The 15486-nt window shown below is 29.9% G+C and overlaps 1 protein-coding gene across 1 annotated transcript in view; it reads right to left on the bottom strand.

Moving 5' to 3' along the window:
• Window positions 1-3358: 3358 nt before the first annotated feature.
• Window positions 3359-15486, bottom strand: part of LOC124943137 (extensin-like) — a 29006-nt gene continuing 16878 nt past the window's right edge. The window contains exons 3-6 of the mRNA XM_047483692.1: window positions 14890-15138; window positions 13379-13486; window positions 4518-5084; window positions 3359-3439 (exon numbers count right to left, since the gene is read on the bottom strand). Coding sequence (XP_047339648.1) covers window positions 3359-3439; window positions 4518-5084; window positions 13379-13486; window positions 14890-15138 — 1005 coding nt within the window. The remainder of the gene's footprint in view (window positions 3440-4517; window positions 5085-13378; window positions 13487-14889; window positions 15139-15486) is intronic.

The following is a 15486-nucleotide window of genomic DNA, read 5'->3' on the forward strand; positions in this document are numbered from 1 at the left end:
CTTTTGGATTTAAGATGACCATTTTCTAATTTTTTTTCTTGACTTGTTCCTACAAAATCAATGTCCAAAGAATAACTCTATGAAATTAATTGGAAAATATTATATTTCATACCCAAAATGTTTTCTTAAATTGAATATGAACTCTATAAAATTTTGATTAACAAACTATCAACCAAAATGTGCTAACATTTGCATTCATGTTATAAAATATAAATATTATGATTTATTATACTTAATATTAAGGTCTATTGTCACTTTGGGATTGAGTTTTGAAAATAATTTTTGGATTATTTATATGGTTTAGATTGAAAATTTTGTATAATATTTTTTCAATACATTCATTTTGACTATAGGTAAAAATTTGTACTCTACTTGTTTGAATTTTTCTTATAATGTTGGAAACTTACACGAACTTCACAAATCATAACTACTTAAAGTGTATAACTGCTTTATTGGATATTAGATTTTTAATACAATACTTTTATTACATTGGATAAGGCAAGTAGTAACACAACTTATTGATACAATAGAAAACTAATAAATCAAGTTTTAGATCTTAAATTATTCAAATATTTCTTTTATATTAAATGGTCTCTATAAAGTACTCTATCTAAGTGATACATTGAAAATAGTCCAAACTAGTTCTCCCTAATTAAAAATAAAATTGTTTATAAAGTATTTTAAAAAAATGTGAATACTTTCAGAAGTATTGTGACACAGTTATGAGTCTACATTAAAACACTTATATATTTAAAATATACATATCTAAAAGGTTTTTTTTAAACTTAAAAACAATTATAAAAAAAACTAGAGGGAGACACGAATGACCAAACCATAGATGAAAATAGTGACACGAGCATAGTAACCGGTCGACTTAGATGAAAAATACACACGAAACACATGAAGAAAAGTCGACCTAAATGAATTATACACACAAAACGCTTGGAGACGTAAATGACTTAACCATACTGTAATTTGAAGCATTCCATATCTTAAGAGCTCCTTCATCCATGGAAGAGGGTGGTGAGATGATGCTGGCTGAATATATAGGCTCTAAAATATTTAAGGAGAAAAGATTTAAAAATCATAACTCATTCCTTAATTAAATTTTTGATCGTATATTATTTTTATTCATAATATATTATCTTTTCTTTTAATCTAATTCGTCAACTCTTAACATTGACCTCGTAGAATTCAATTATAAAAACTATATGTTTAACCATATTAATCATAGTTGATTCTAGCACAATATTATGACTCCTAAAATAATTGGATTAAATTATCTCCATTAATTATTCTATCCAAGTTTAGTATTACACATTAAATTAAAGGACATAATCTTTCAATCTTCCCCTTGTCTTTAAACTAAAGTGTTCAATATAAGATACATTTGTTTCTTAATGTTTATTTGATTATATGATAAAATTCATATATATTATCAAATATGTTTTGTACACTGATTTGAACTTTCAATTAAACGAATTGTTCAAATAATCCATCCGAGCATGGCAATGCATTTTCAGTTCTCGCTCATCAAGTGGTCGAAACACTATTCATGTTCAATGCATCATAGTATACACAGAGCAGGATGACTTCTCTCTTTTGTATGACTATGACTCCTACTCAACTTTTGACACTCTTAACTTTTTCTTTTATAACTTTCTTTCCGGGAAGTGTTTAATAGTATAAATGAATATGAATCATCAAATGCGACAACAACATACTCATGTTTAAAGAATCTATTAATCATAGTTTAACTAAAAAATTCACAATCTGTTTTGAAGAGTTATAAGATAGGTCAGTCTTACATATATCTATATACATATATGCAAATGATTGGACATCTCTGTGTTCCTATAGCCTTGAAACATAGCAATATCAGTCAATTTACAATATAGTCACTTATAAATAATTTATGTCCATTTGGTGTTTTTATCTATAAACTTTTAATAATTCAAAACTTAATTTCACTTAATAGAGTTTCATTCACCGGAACACTTAAAGTGATCTCATTCGTTTAATAATGAATTATTTGGACAAGAGTCTAGATGTACATAAGCGGTGATTTTAATATGTTAGATATAAAATGGTTTTGATAATGAATAATAAAACTATGTTCAATTATATATATATATATATAATTGTGAAGTCATATCAAGTACATTAACAATTTTAAAGATAACAATAAGGTGTTGTAGTATAGGGTTAGTACTCCCAACTGTCACCAGGGTTTGAATCTCACAGTCGCAAATAATAATTGAAAATCCACTTCTAAGTACATTATTTAAAGATGCTCAAGTGAAAAAGAAAAGGCACACAATTAAAACAAGATGTAGTCATTAACCTAGGCCAGAAATATGTGGCCTAGGAACATAAAAAATTAATAAACATACTTTTACAAGCTCATAACATAACACAATGCTCAAGTTGACATTTTAACATGAACTTATGAAAATATATTAGACAATAATTAATGGATCAAAAGTCGATACCATTAAATGTTGGCAAAAAGCAATTTATATGTTACTGAATCTATGATTGGTATATTGATTCTATACTAATTACATCTCATAAAGTAATGATACTCCTATCTTTATGTGTCACATGTCTTTATGTGTCACAGAGCTCTTGACATATCTATCATATAATAGGTTTAAAATACTTCAGGTGGGAAGATTCAAAAATCAGAACTCATTTCTTAATAACCTTTTAATTTATTATATATATATATATATATTATTATTTTATTTTATTTCATAAATAAATATATATTTTTTTTTAAATCTTAATTCCATAATTAACAAATTTAACTATATATTATGTATTTCTTACATAAATAATATTCCTTAAAATATTAATTCAATAGCTATATACCTTAATTATTCTATATTTATTTCATAAAATAAATAATATTATTTAATATTAATAATGAAATCTAATATATACTAATAATCAATTTTTAGTATGTAACCTATAACTCAATTATAATAGTTAGGGGATTAACCTTATTAATTATTGTTGTCTTCTAGAAAAACATTAAGATTCTTAAAATAATTTTAATTAAATTATCTATATTAGTTGTTCTATTCAAGTTAGTAATTGCACATTAAATTAAATGGAAATTGGATTTAAAATCTATTCGGGATAAAATTTTTGTAACGAAATCCTCGAGGCTGAAAAAGGTATGTACTGTTGGACGGAAATTGAGCCATAATGCAAGTGTGACTTAGGAAAATTGAAAATATGTCTTAAGGGCCGAAGAATGTGAAGTCTCTAAGCTAAAATCTCAATTACAAAAGATTCACAACTAGAACATAACTATAACAAAACTTACCTTGATTAATAAACTAATGGATGATTATAGTCTTCCGTTGGATTGTCGCTGCTCCACGGTTGCTATTCCCCTACTGCTGCGATTGGGAATATGGATCTTGGCAGCCTGAATCTCAAATAAGAAATAAAATAGAGAGAATGGGGAATTGGTGCCAATGATTAATCTAAATGAAACTAATTTAATAATAGTGTAAGCATATTTAGCTTATTTTACTCTTGTAAGAGTGGACTCACGAAATCCGCTTCGAGAAATTAACAAAAATAAATAACTTTTTGTTTTGTTGTGACAACTCAAATGCGCAATTGACTTATCAAAAATAGTAAAGAATGCATATAAGTTTAGAACTATCTTATCAACTTTTTTAACTATCTATAACAAAATTTAAAAATATATTTGTGTGCGGTAATACGGCGCCTAAATCGTTATAACAATTCGACACAACTAAACAAAGTAGATAAAAATATAGCAATCTATTAGTAGTTAGACATTAATATTAAAAATCACTTCTTAATAATAATTATTTATGACACTAATTCAAAGCATGTTATTTATGTAATCTTAACTTTTTGATTTAATAAAATTTAACTTTCTTTTCACATTCTGGATTATATTTTTTTTAACTTTTAAATTAAATTAATGTTAGATGTAATGATCAATTATCTTAAATAATAATTAATTGTATATATAATTATGATTATTTTGTGTTTTTGTTTCATTTTAAGGTATTTTAATTATTGATAGATAAATATTAAATCAAATAATAAAAAGTTAATAATAACAATAAAATGATTAATAATAAATCTCAATATCACATCAATGTAATAATTTTATTTTTCTTGTTCAATCCATATATTTCTGTTACAAATAAAGAAGCACAAATATTGAACCAAATATCTAAATAAATAAGTCTGAAATCTTCATTTTGCCACAACTTGTTTGACAACCATTTTGGCACTTGGTAAAATTTAGTTAACCTGCAATTAGATCATATAGTTTAGGACATCTTATCAAAATTTTAAAAATTACTGAAATATAAATTATTAATCTAAAAAATGTTTTTTTTAATAGAAACATATTGGGCACAATAGCCACAATGCATTTAAAATAATAATTATCTTTGGTATTAAAACATTTTTTTTGATGAATTTTCTAACAATACGTAGAGTAAGTATAGGACCATTACATTAGTAGGCGGCGTAGGGGGAGTAGGCGGCGTAGGGGGAGTAGGCGGCGTAGGGGAGTAGGCGGGCGTAGGGGGTGTAGGCGGCGTAGGGGGTGTAGGCGGCGTAGGGGGAGTTTGGCGGCGTAGGGGGCGTAGGAGGCGTAGCGGAGTAGGCGGCGTCGGCAGGGTAGGTGGCTTAGGCAGGGTCACGGGGTTCTCCACGGAGTATGGGGTGCATGGGGTGCGTGGGGTGCGTGGGGTGCGTGGGGTGCGTGGGGTGCGTGGGGGGCGTGGGGTGCGTGGGGTGCGTGGGGTGCGTGGGGTGCGTGAGGCGCGTGGGGCGCGTGGGGTGCGTGGGGCGTAGGCGTCGTTGGCGGTTGTAGGAGGAGTAGGCGGAGTTGGCGGCGTAGGCGGAGTGGGCGGAGTTGGCGGAGTAGGCGGAGTTGGCGGCGTAGGCGGAGTTGGCGGAGTTGGCGGCGTAGGCGGAGTTGGCGGCGTAGGGGGCGTAGGAGGCGTAGGCGGAGTAGGCGGCGTCGGCAGGGTAGGCGGCTTCAGCAGGGTAAGGGGTGTCCACGGTGTGTGGGGTGTCTGTATAGCTACAGAGCTATTGAAAATCGTTAGTATTAGAAATAAGAATAAGGTCACTATTTTCATCATATTTTTGGATTCAACAATAGAGAAATGCACTTTTTTATTACTCTAAATTTTATCTTCAATACCCCTCAAATACCACAAATACTTATAGCAATCCAAAAAATAAATTTAATAGCAATCTATTAGTTGATAATTATGACAATAATTTTGAAGACCACTTTATAAATTAGTAGTTATCACATTATTCAAAGATGGGTATGTATTTATTAAATTATTATTACAGATAATGATCAATTATTTTTAGAGAAAGAATAAATTACAATAGATAATGATCAATTAATTACATCTAGATAATGATTACATTTTTTTTTGTCACTAATTATTATAATATGTATGGTGTTTTAATTTTTATTTTATAAAAAAATAATAAAATATCATATAAACAATGAGAGTCCATTTAACATAATTTCTTATTTATTTAATGTTAAATTCTTACTGAATAATATTAAAAGAGTATAATCATAAAGTTTTCTTAATATTTTTTTCTCATTTTAGTCGAAGTTTGAATTCAAAATTAGGTTTTATTGATGTAATATTCCTATGATTATTTAGGAACTATCTAAATAGGATAGAACCAATCAATCGATCTAAATAACAATAACTCAAATTGAATTTGAAAATTTAAAAAAACGAATTTGCTGTTCTTGGGTTAATTATGTTGACCACAGCCCAAAAAGCTTCACAACATGATTGAAAACATGTGAGCAATTGTTGGATTATGTTTGATCCATCCCGATTATATTGATAAAAATTAAAATATTCAAAATAAAATTAAATTTTTGAGTTTTTGTAATTGGTTAAAACGAACTACCATTGTTCTTATTTGGTACCAATCAAGTAGGTCTGATATAAGAAAGCTATTAGATATCCCCTTTCACTTCAAAACAACTTTAAAATTAAAAACTCAAATTTTGATCACAAAATTGTTTTAAACAAATTGATCATCATTCAGGTCGATTGATACCTTGAGATGATTATCAACATTTTCATGGAATCTTTGTGAAGCTACTCAAGATCTTGGATCAAAGATATAAAGCTAAAAAACGAATTAAAAAAAATGAATATTTGATGTTCCTGAGGGACCGAGAGATCCGACCGAGGATCCTCGGTCTGGACTGAATCCTAGGATTAAAAAAATTAACCTCAGACCGATGTTCTTGGAGTTAGACCGAGATATCCGACCGAGGATTTTCACCTAGGACCGAGAGGTCCGATCTAGGACCGAGAGGTCCTAACCTTGAGACCAAGACTCCTTAACCATAGGACCGAGAGTCTTAACTTTAGGACCAAGAATCCTACCCTCGGACCGAGGACTCCTAAACCTTAGGCCTGAGAGTTCTAAACATGGGACTGAGAATATCAAGTTTAGGACTGAGGAATCCAAAACGCAGGACCGAAGGACCTAGCCTAGAGCTAGTCCTAGACCGAAAGGTTTATACACCTCGATTGAGAAACTTAGACCCATGCTAACCTAGGATCGATAGGATTTTACACCTAGACCAGTAAGATCAGGCAAGTACCAAGAGTCCTTAGCACCTCAACCGAGGGACTTTGGTTCTTAGACCAAAGATCCCAAACCTCGACCGAGAGGTTCCTTGACCCAGACCGAGAGTCTTTCGACCTCGACCGATAAAAATGAACTCCGGACCTAGGACTTCGTTCTTAAGACCTGTTTGGTTTCACTTTTTAAAATCCAAAATTATTTTGTAGTTTTGGGGACTCCGAATTATTTTCTAAAAATCCCAAAAAAATAGAAAATACGTTTTAAATATTTTTGGGATATTTCCACAAAAATATTTCGATAAAGGCTCGTTTGGTGTTTATTTTTAATCCTAATGCCTTTAAAATAACGGGTATTCTTTAGGTATTTCCACCCTAGTTATCATTCACAACATGTACCAACATTTTAAAAAATTTTTTGTTTTCATATTTTAAATAAAGCTCAAACCTAGAACTATGACTAGGATCGGAAGAATAATCGGATAAAACTCTAACGTTATACAACCGATTTTTAAAAGTCAACTTTATAAGTAGAGACCGTTTTTTAAAATGGGTGCGGAGGATGAAGCACGAAAGCCCTTTCCCGAGTATCACCAAATTACTAACTAAAGAAACTCTAGTCAATACGTTTGTATACGTATACCAACTTTTATTTATTTTAAAAAAAAAATTATTGAAAACTCTATTTCAAAATAAAAAATCTTTTAAATTAATTATGTTTAAACTAAATGATTTTTTAAAGAATTAAATTGTGATTGATTAACCTAAATCTCTGAATTATTTAAATTAAACCCAAAATTAATTATTTTTAATGAGTTTTAAAAGTTGTCAAAATTAGTAACCATGTTTTAAAAGTAATGTTTTATTTTTTTTAAATTAATACGCTAATCGAGGTTAAAATTTTCAAACTACGAGTTTTCTACCATTAGATATATGTCCACACAGTAAATTAAAGATTTCAACTTCATTGGTCTGCATCCTTCATGGATTTCAATGTTTCTTCTATTCTTTGTATTAAAATATTAAAATAAATAACAAAATACAAAATAATACACTGATCGTGTAAAAGAAGAATAAAATAAACTATATGCAGATCATATTTCTATAACATATAAAGAATTTATGCAAGTAATATATCTTATATAAAACAAACATAAATATTTCTTAATTTAAAATAAATTTTATATTTAATATTTCAAAAAACTTTATTTTAATTTCATATATTTATCCTATAAAGATATCATCAATTTTAAATAAGATCTACATCAAATTAAAAATTAATTTATTAATCTTATCAATTGCAATACCGCTCTATTGTTGGATATGGGTTTAAAGCAAAAATTTTTATCAAATCTTTACCACCTAATCAGAGATAAAAGTCCCACGTGTTGCTCCTCTAACTAATCCACACGAGCCCGGGTTAGATTCTCTTGTCTTCGACTGTCTAACTAATCCACACGAGCCCGGTTAGATTCTCTTGTCTTCGACTGTTATACTTTCAAGTAAATATTTATCTAAAAAACATATTGTTGGTATATTTAGCTGGAAAAAAATGTTTCACTAAACCTCAAATATTCAAACTCCTAACATCATTCAAATTCATAACATTGAAGTGGTATGCTTAAACTAATTTGAGAAGATTTATGTAAAATATCATTTGATAGAATTGACTTGGAGAAATTATTCTTTTGGATTTAAGATGACCATTTTCTAATTTTTTTCTTGACTTGTTCCTACAAAATCAATGTCCAAAGAATAACTCTATGAAATTAATTGGAAAATATATATTTCATACCCAAAATGTTTTCTTAAATTGAATATTGAACTCTATAAAATTTGATTAAACAAACTATCAACCAAAATGTGCATAACATTTGCATTCATGTTTATAAAATATATAAATATTATGATTTATTATACTTAATTATTAAGGTCTATTGTCATCTTTGGGATTGAGATTTTGAAAATAATTTTGGATATTATTTATATAGGTTTAGATTGAAAATTTTGTATAATATTTTTTTTCAATACATTCATTTTGACTATAGGTAAAACTTTGTACTCTACTTGTTGAATTTTTCTTATAATGTTGGAAACTTACACGAACTTCACAAATCATAACTACTTAAAGTGTATAACTGCTTTATTGGATATTAGATTTTTAATACAATACTTTATTACATTGGATAAGGCAAGTAGTAACACAACTTATTGATACAATAGAAAAACTAATAAATCAAGTTTTAGATCTTAATTATTCAAATATTTCTTTTATATTAAATGGTCTCTATAAAGTACTCTATCTAAGTGATACATTGAAAATAGTCCAAACTAGTTCTCCCTAATTAAAAAATAAAATTGTTTATAAAGTATTTTAAAAAAATGTGAATACTTTCAGAAGTATTGTGACACAGTTATGAGTCTACATTAAAACACTTATATATTTAAAATATACATATCTAAAAGGTTTTTTTTAAACTTAAAAACAATTATAAAAAAAACTAGAGGAGACACGAATGACCAAACCATAGATGAAAAATAGTGACACGAGCAATAGTAACCGGTCGACTTAGATGAAAAATACACACGAAACACATGAAGAAAAGTCGACTAAATGAATTATACACACAAAACGCTTGGAGACGTAAATGACTTAACCATACTGTAATTTGAAGCATTCCATATCTTAAGAGCTCCTTCATCCATGGAAGAGGGTCTGTGAGATGATGCTGGCTGAATATATAGGCTCTAAAATATTTAAGGAGAAAAGATTTAAAAATCATAACTCATTCCCTTAATTAAATTTTTGATCGTATATTATTTTATTTCATAATATATTATCTTTTCTTTTAATCTAATTCGTCAACTCTTAACATTTGACCTCGTAGAATTCAATTATAATAACTATATGTTTAACCATATTAATCATAGTTGATTCTAGCACAATATTATGACTCCTAAAATAATTGGATTAAATTATCTCCATTAATTATTCTATCCAAGTTTAGTTATTACACATTAAATTAAAGGACATAATTCTTTCAATCTTCCCCTTGTCTTTAAACTAAAGTGTTCAATATAAGATACATTGTTTCTTAATGTTTTATTTGATTATATGATAAAATTCATATATATTATCAAATATGTTTTTGTACACTGATTTGAACTTTCAATTAAACGAATTGTTCAAATAATCCATCCGAGCATGGCAATGCATTTTCAGTTCTCGCTCATCAAGTGGTCGAAACACTATTCATGTTCAATGCATCATAGTATACACAGAGCAGGATGACTTCTCTCTTCTTGTATGACTATGACTCCTACTCAACTTTTGACACTCTTAACTTTTTCTTTTATAACTTTCTTTCCGGGAAGTGTTTAATAGTATAAATGAATATGAATCATCAAATGTGACAACAACATACTCATGTTTAAAGAATCTATTAATCATAGTTTAACTAAAAAAATTCACAATCTGTTTTGACGAGTTATAAGATAGGTCAGTCTTACATGTATATCTATATACATATATGTAAATGATTGGACATCTCTGTGTTCCTATAGCCTTGAAACATAGCAATATCAGTCAATTTACAATATAGTCACTTATAAAATAATTTATGTCCATTTGGTGTTTTTTATCTATAAACTTTTAATAATTCAAAACTTAATTTCACTTAATAGAGTTTCATTCACCGGAACACTTAAAGTGATCTCATTTGTTAATAATGAATTATTTGGACAAGAGTCTAGATGTACATAAGCGGTGATTTTAATATGTTAGATATAAAATGGTTTTGATAATGAATAATAAAACTAAGTTAAATTATATATATATATATATATAATTGTGAAGTCATATCAAGTATATTAACAATTTTAAAGATAACAATAAGGTGTTGTAGTATAGTGGTTAGTACTCCCGACTGTCACCAGGGTTTGAATCTCACCAGTCGCAAATAATAATTGAAAATCCACTTCTAAGTAACATTATTTAAAGATGCTCAAGTGAAAAAGAAAAGGCACACAATTAAAACAAGATGTAGTCATTAACCTAGGCCAGAAATATGTGGCCTAGGAACATAAAAAATTAATAAAAATACTTTTACAAGCTCATAACATAACACAATGCTCAAGTTGACATTTTAACATGAACTTATGAAAATATATTAGACAATAATTATGGATCAAAAGTCGATACCATTAAATGAAAAAAAAATCCATGATATTAATGCTAAGATAGCTCTGCATGTTTCTACCTTCTAAATCATTTGAGTCCTCAAAGATCAAAGGGCTTTGCAGTCTCAGTATTTTTACTTCAAGAAGCAAAACGTGTTAGAAAAAAAAATAATCCTTCATTATATAAAAACAAAAAAACTATGTGTTTTACTAGGTATAAATAGAACCTTGAAAAATAAGCATCACTCTTTTCACGAACTTTTGTTAGGTGTTCACATTTAACCGCAAAAAGAAAATTAAGATATGAAAATAACAACAAGGAAAGATACAAGAGAGAATATATAGAACTTCCATCAACCTGTAAAAATTTTGTGTTGTGAATCAAGCTTTACAGTGACATTAGAACGACGCAGGGCTAAAACACGACACATATAACCTTTAAGAGGACCAACTTTGATACTTGTAATAAATGCATGGTTCTGGGCTAAGCTTTTACACAACTTAATCTTGTCCATTGTTTTGTACTTTCACATTCTAAAAATTCAACCAATTGAGTTGTTTGTTCTTTGTGAATGGCATCAAATATTGTCAACAACTTCTTATGGTTACCAATTTCTAGGAGATTGGAACTTGTGCAATCATCATCAACTTCTAAGATATATTCTAATGCAAATATATAAATTTAAAAAAAGTGAAATAGAATTGTAAGAAATGATGTAGTGTCAAGGGATTTTGTACGATCTCAAGAACACTTGATGCTTTGAATAATACATTGTCGAAAGCTAAACTCTTGCACAAATCAATATGATTGATTTCTCTTGTACTTTTAGGTTGTTTAGATTCACACAATTGAGGTGTTTGTATTATGTGGCTTCCGGTAGTTGTTTCGGACACCTTATCAAGGTTAGCAACTTCTAGAAGATTGTAAGTTGTGCAATCATCTTTAGCTTGTGAGATACATTATAGATTCTGCAATATGTTCATACTATTAGAAGGTACCAACTATTTGAAAATATATCAATGAGCAACTGGGAACTGCAAGCAATTTTTAGCTTGAGAATTTTCCACGTGTGTTGCAACTCTTTCTTGTTTTATCTCAGGAAAATCTGGAATCCTTCACTCCTCTCATTTGAGACAATATCTTATATGTACGCACTAGATTTGACCATTTCTTGATCGCCTAGATAAGAAAATCCTAAAGTGAATGAAAAAGTAGCAGTCGAAATGAAATGAACCCTACATCAAATGTTTTCTCTAATTTCCCCTAAACATGGTGTTTGGTCGATGCTCGTATGGAAACACACATAATGATTGAAAAATAACAAAATACAAACTAAGAACCTGAAGAAGCTTATGATCCTCTTTGCAGCAACCATTAGAAAAGAGGGCGGCGAACACACAATAAGATTTGAATCCATGTTCAATCATCGATGAGAAACATCCATTTCAGTTGAGAATCAGTGAAATTTGAGGCCATTACTTGTTGATCGATCGATGAATCAATTAGATTTGATGAAAGAGAGAGCAGAGTGGGGAAGAAATTTAAGGCTCACTTGAGTAACCTCTATCTTGTTTGACCCACTCCGATTAGAAGACCTACCCTAGTTTATGAACCATGACCTACAATTGTTTTAAGAAATTAAAAAAATATATATATAAAAAGTAAAATAAAATTTGTAAAGGTTGTAATACATATTAAATGTTGGCAAAAAAGCAATTTATATGTTACTGGATCTATGATTTGGTATATTGATTCTATACTAATTACATCTCATAAAGTAATGATACTCCTGTCTTTATGTGTCACATGTCTTTATGTGTCACAGAGCTCTTGACATATCTATCATATAAATAGGTTTAAAATACTTCAGGTGGGAAGATTCAAAAATCAGAACTCATTTCTTAATTAACCTTTAATTTATTATATATATATATATATATATATATATATTATTTTATTTTATTTCATAAATAAATAATATATTTTTTTTTAAATCTTAATTCCATAATTAACAAATTTAACTATATATTATTTATTTCTTACATAAATAATATTCCTTAAAATATTAATTCAATAGCTATATACCTTTAATTATATATTATTTTATTTCATAAATAAATAATATTATTTAATATTAATAATGAAATCTAATATATACTAATAATCAATTTTTAGTATGTAACCTATAACTCAATTATAATAGTTAGTGGATTAACCTTATTAATTATTGTTGTCTTCTAGAAAAACATTAAGATTCTTAAAATAATTTTAATTAAATTATCTATATTAGTTGTTCTATTCAAGTTAGTAATTGCACATTAAATTAAATGGAAATTGGATTTTAAATCTATTCGGGATAAAATTTTGTAACGAAATCTTCGAGGCTGAAAAAGGTATGTACTTTTGGACGGAAAATTGAGCCATAATGCAAGTGTGACTTAGAAAATTGAAAATATTGTCTTAAGGGCCGAAGAATGTGAAAGTCTCTAAGCTAAAATCTCAATTACAAAAGATTCACAACTAGAACATAACTATAACAAAAACTTACCTTGATTAAATAAACTAATGGATGATTATAGGTCTTCCGTTGGATTGTCGCTGCTCCACGGTTGCTATTTCCACTACTGCTGCGATTGGGAATATGGATCTTGGCAGCCTGAATCTCAAATAAGAAATAAAATAGAGAGAATGGGGATTGGTGCCAATGATTAATCTAAATGAAACTAATTTAATAATAGTGTAAGCCTATTTAGCTTATTTTACTCTTGTAAGAGTGGACTCACGAAATCCGCTTCGAGAATTAACAAAAATAAATAAACTTTTTGTTTTGTTGTGACAACTCAAATGCGCAATTGACTTATCAAATAATAGTAAAGAATGCATATAAGTTAGAACTATCTTATTAACTTTTTGAACTATCTATAACAAAATTTAAAAATATATTTGTGTGCGGTTAATACGGCGCCTAAATCGTTATAACAATTCGACACAACTAAAACAAAGTAGATAAAAATATAGCAATCTATTAGTAGTTAGACATTAATATTAAAAATCACTTCTTAATAATAATTATTTATGACACTAATTTCAAAGCATGTTATTTATGTAATCTTAACTTTTTGAGTTAATAAAATTTAACTTTCTTTCACATCTGGATTATATTTTTTTAACTTTTAAATTAAATTAATGTTAGATGTAATGATCAATTATCTTAAATAATAATTAATTGTATATATAATTATGATTATTTTGTGTTTTTGTTTCATTTTAAGGTATTTTAATTATTTAATAGATAAATATTAAATCAAATAATAAAAAGTTAATAATAACAATAAAATGATTAATAATAAATCTCAATATCACATCAATGTAATAATTTTATTTTCTTGTTCAATCCATATATTTCTGTTACAAATAAGAAGCACAAATATTGAACCAAATATCTAAATAAATAAGTCTGAAATCTTCATTTGCCACAACTTGTTTGACAACCATTTTGGCACTTGGTAAAATTTAGTTAACCTGCAATTAGATCATATAGTTTAGGACATCTTATCAAAATTTTAAAAATTACTGAAATATAAATTATTAATCTAAAAAATGTTTTTTTTAATAGAAACATATTGGGCACAATAGCCCAATGCATTTAAATAATAATTATCTTTGGTATTAAAACATTTTTTTGATGAATTTTCTAACAATAAGTAGAGTAAGTATAGGACCATTACATTAGTAGGCGGCGTAGGGGGAGTAGGCGGCGTAGGGGAGTAGGCGGCGTAGGGGGTGTAGGCGGCGTAGGGGGTGTAGGCGGCGTAGGGGGAGTTGGCGGCGTAGGGGGCGTAGGAGGCGTAGGCGGAGTAGGCGGCGTCGGCAGGGTAGGTGGCTTAGGCGGGGTACGGGGTCTCCACGGAGTATGGGGTGCATGGGGTGCGTGGGGTGCGTGGGGTGCGTGGGGTTGCGTGGGGGGCGTGGGGTGCGTGGGGGGCGTGGGGGTGCGTGGGGTGCGAGGGGTGGCGTGGGTGCGTGAGGCGCGTGGGGCGCGTGGGGTGCGTGGGGTGCGTGGGGCGTAGGCGTCGTTGGCGGTTTGTAGGAGGAGTAGGCGGAGTTGGCGGCGTAGGCGGAGTAGGCGGAGTTGGCGGAGGAGTTGGCCGGAGTAGGCGGAGTTGGCGGCGTAGGCGGAGTTGGCGGAGTTGGCGGCGTAGGCGTAGTGGCGGCGTCGGCGGAGTAGGCGGCGTGGGCAGGGTAGGCGGCTTCAGCAGGGTAAGGGGGTGTCGCACGGGTGTGTGGGGTGTCTGTATAGCTACAGAGCTATTGAAAATCGTTAGTATTAGAAATAAGAATAAGGTCACTATTTTCATCCTATTTTTGGATTCAACAAGTAGAGAAAATGCAACTTTTTTATTACTCTAAATTTTATCTTCAATACCCCTCAAATACCACAAATATTTATAGCCATCCAAAAAATAAAATTTAATAGCAATCTATTAGTTGATATATGACAATATTTTGAAGACCACTTTATAAATTTAGTAAGTTATCACATTATTCAAAGATGGGTATGTATTTATTAAATTATTATTACAGATAAGGATCAATTATTTTTAGAGAAAGAATAAATTACAATAGATAATGATCAATTAATTACATCTAGATATG

Source organism: Impatiens glandulifera, chromosome 6 (genome assembly GCF_907164915.1).
Source record: "Impatiens glandulifera chromosome 6, dImpGla2.1, whole genome shotgun sequence".
Taxonomy (NCBI): Eukaryota; Viridiplantae; Streptophyta; class Magnoliopsida; order Ericales; family Balsaminaceae; genus Impatiens; species Impatiens glandulifera.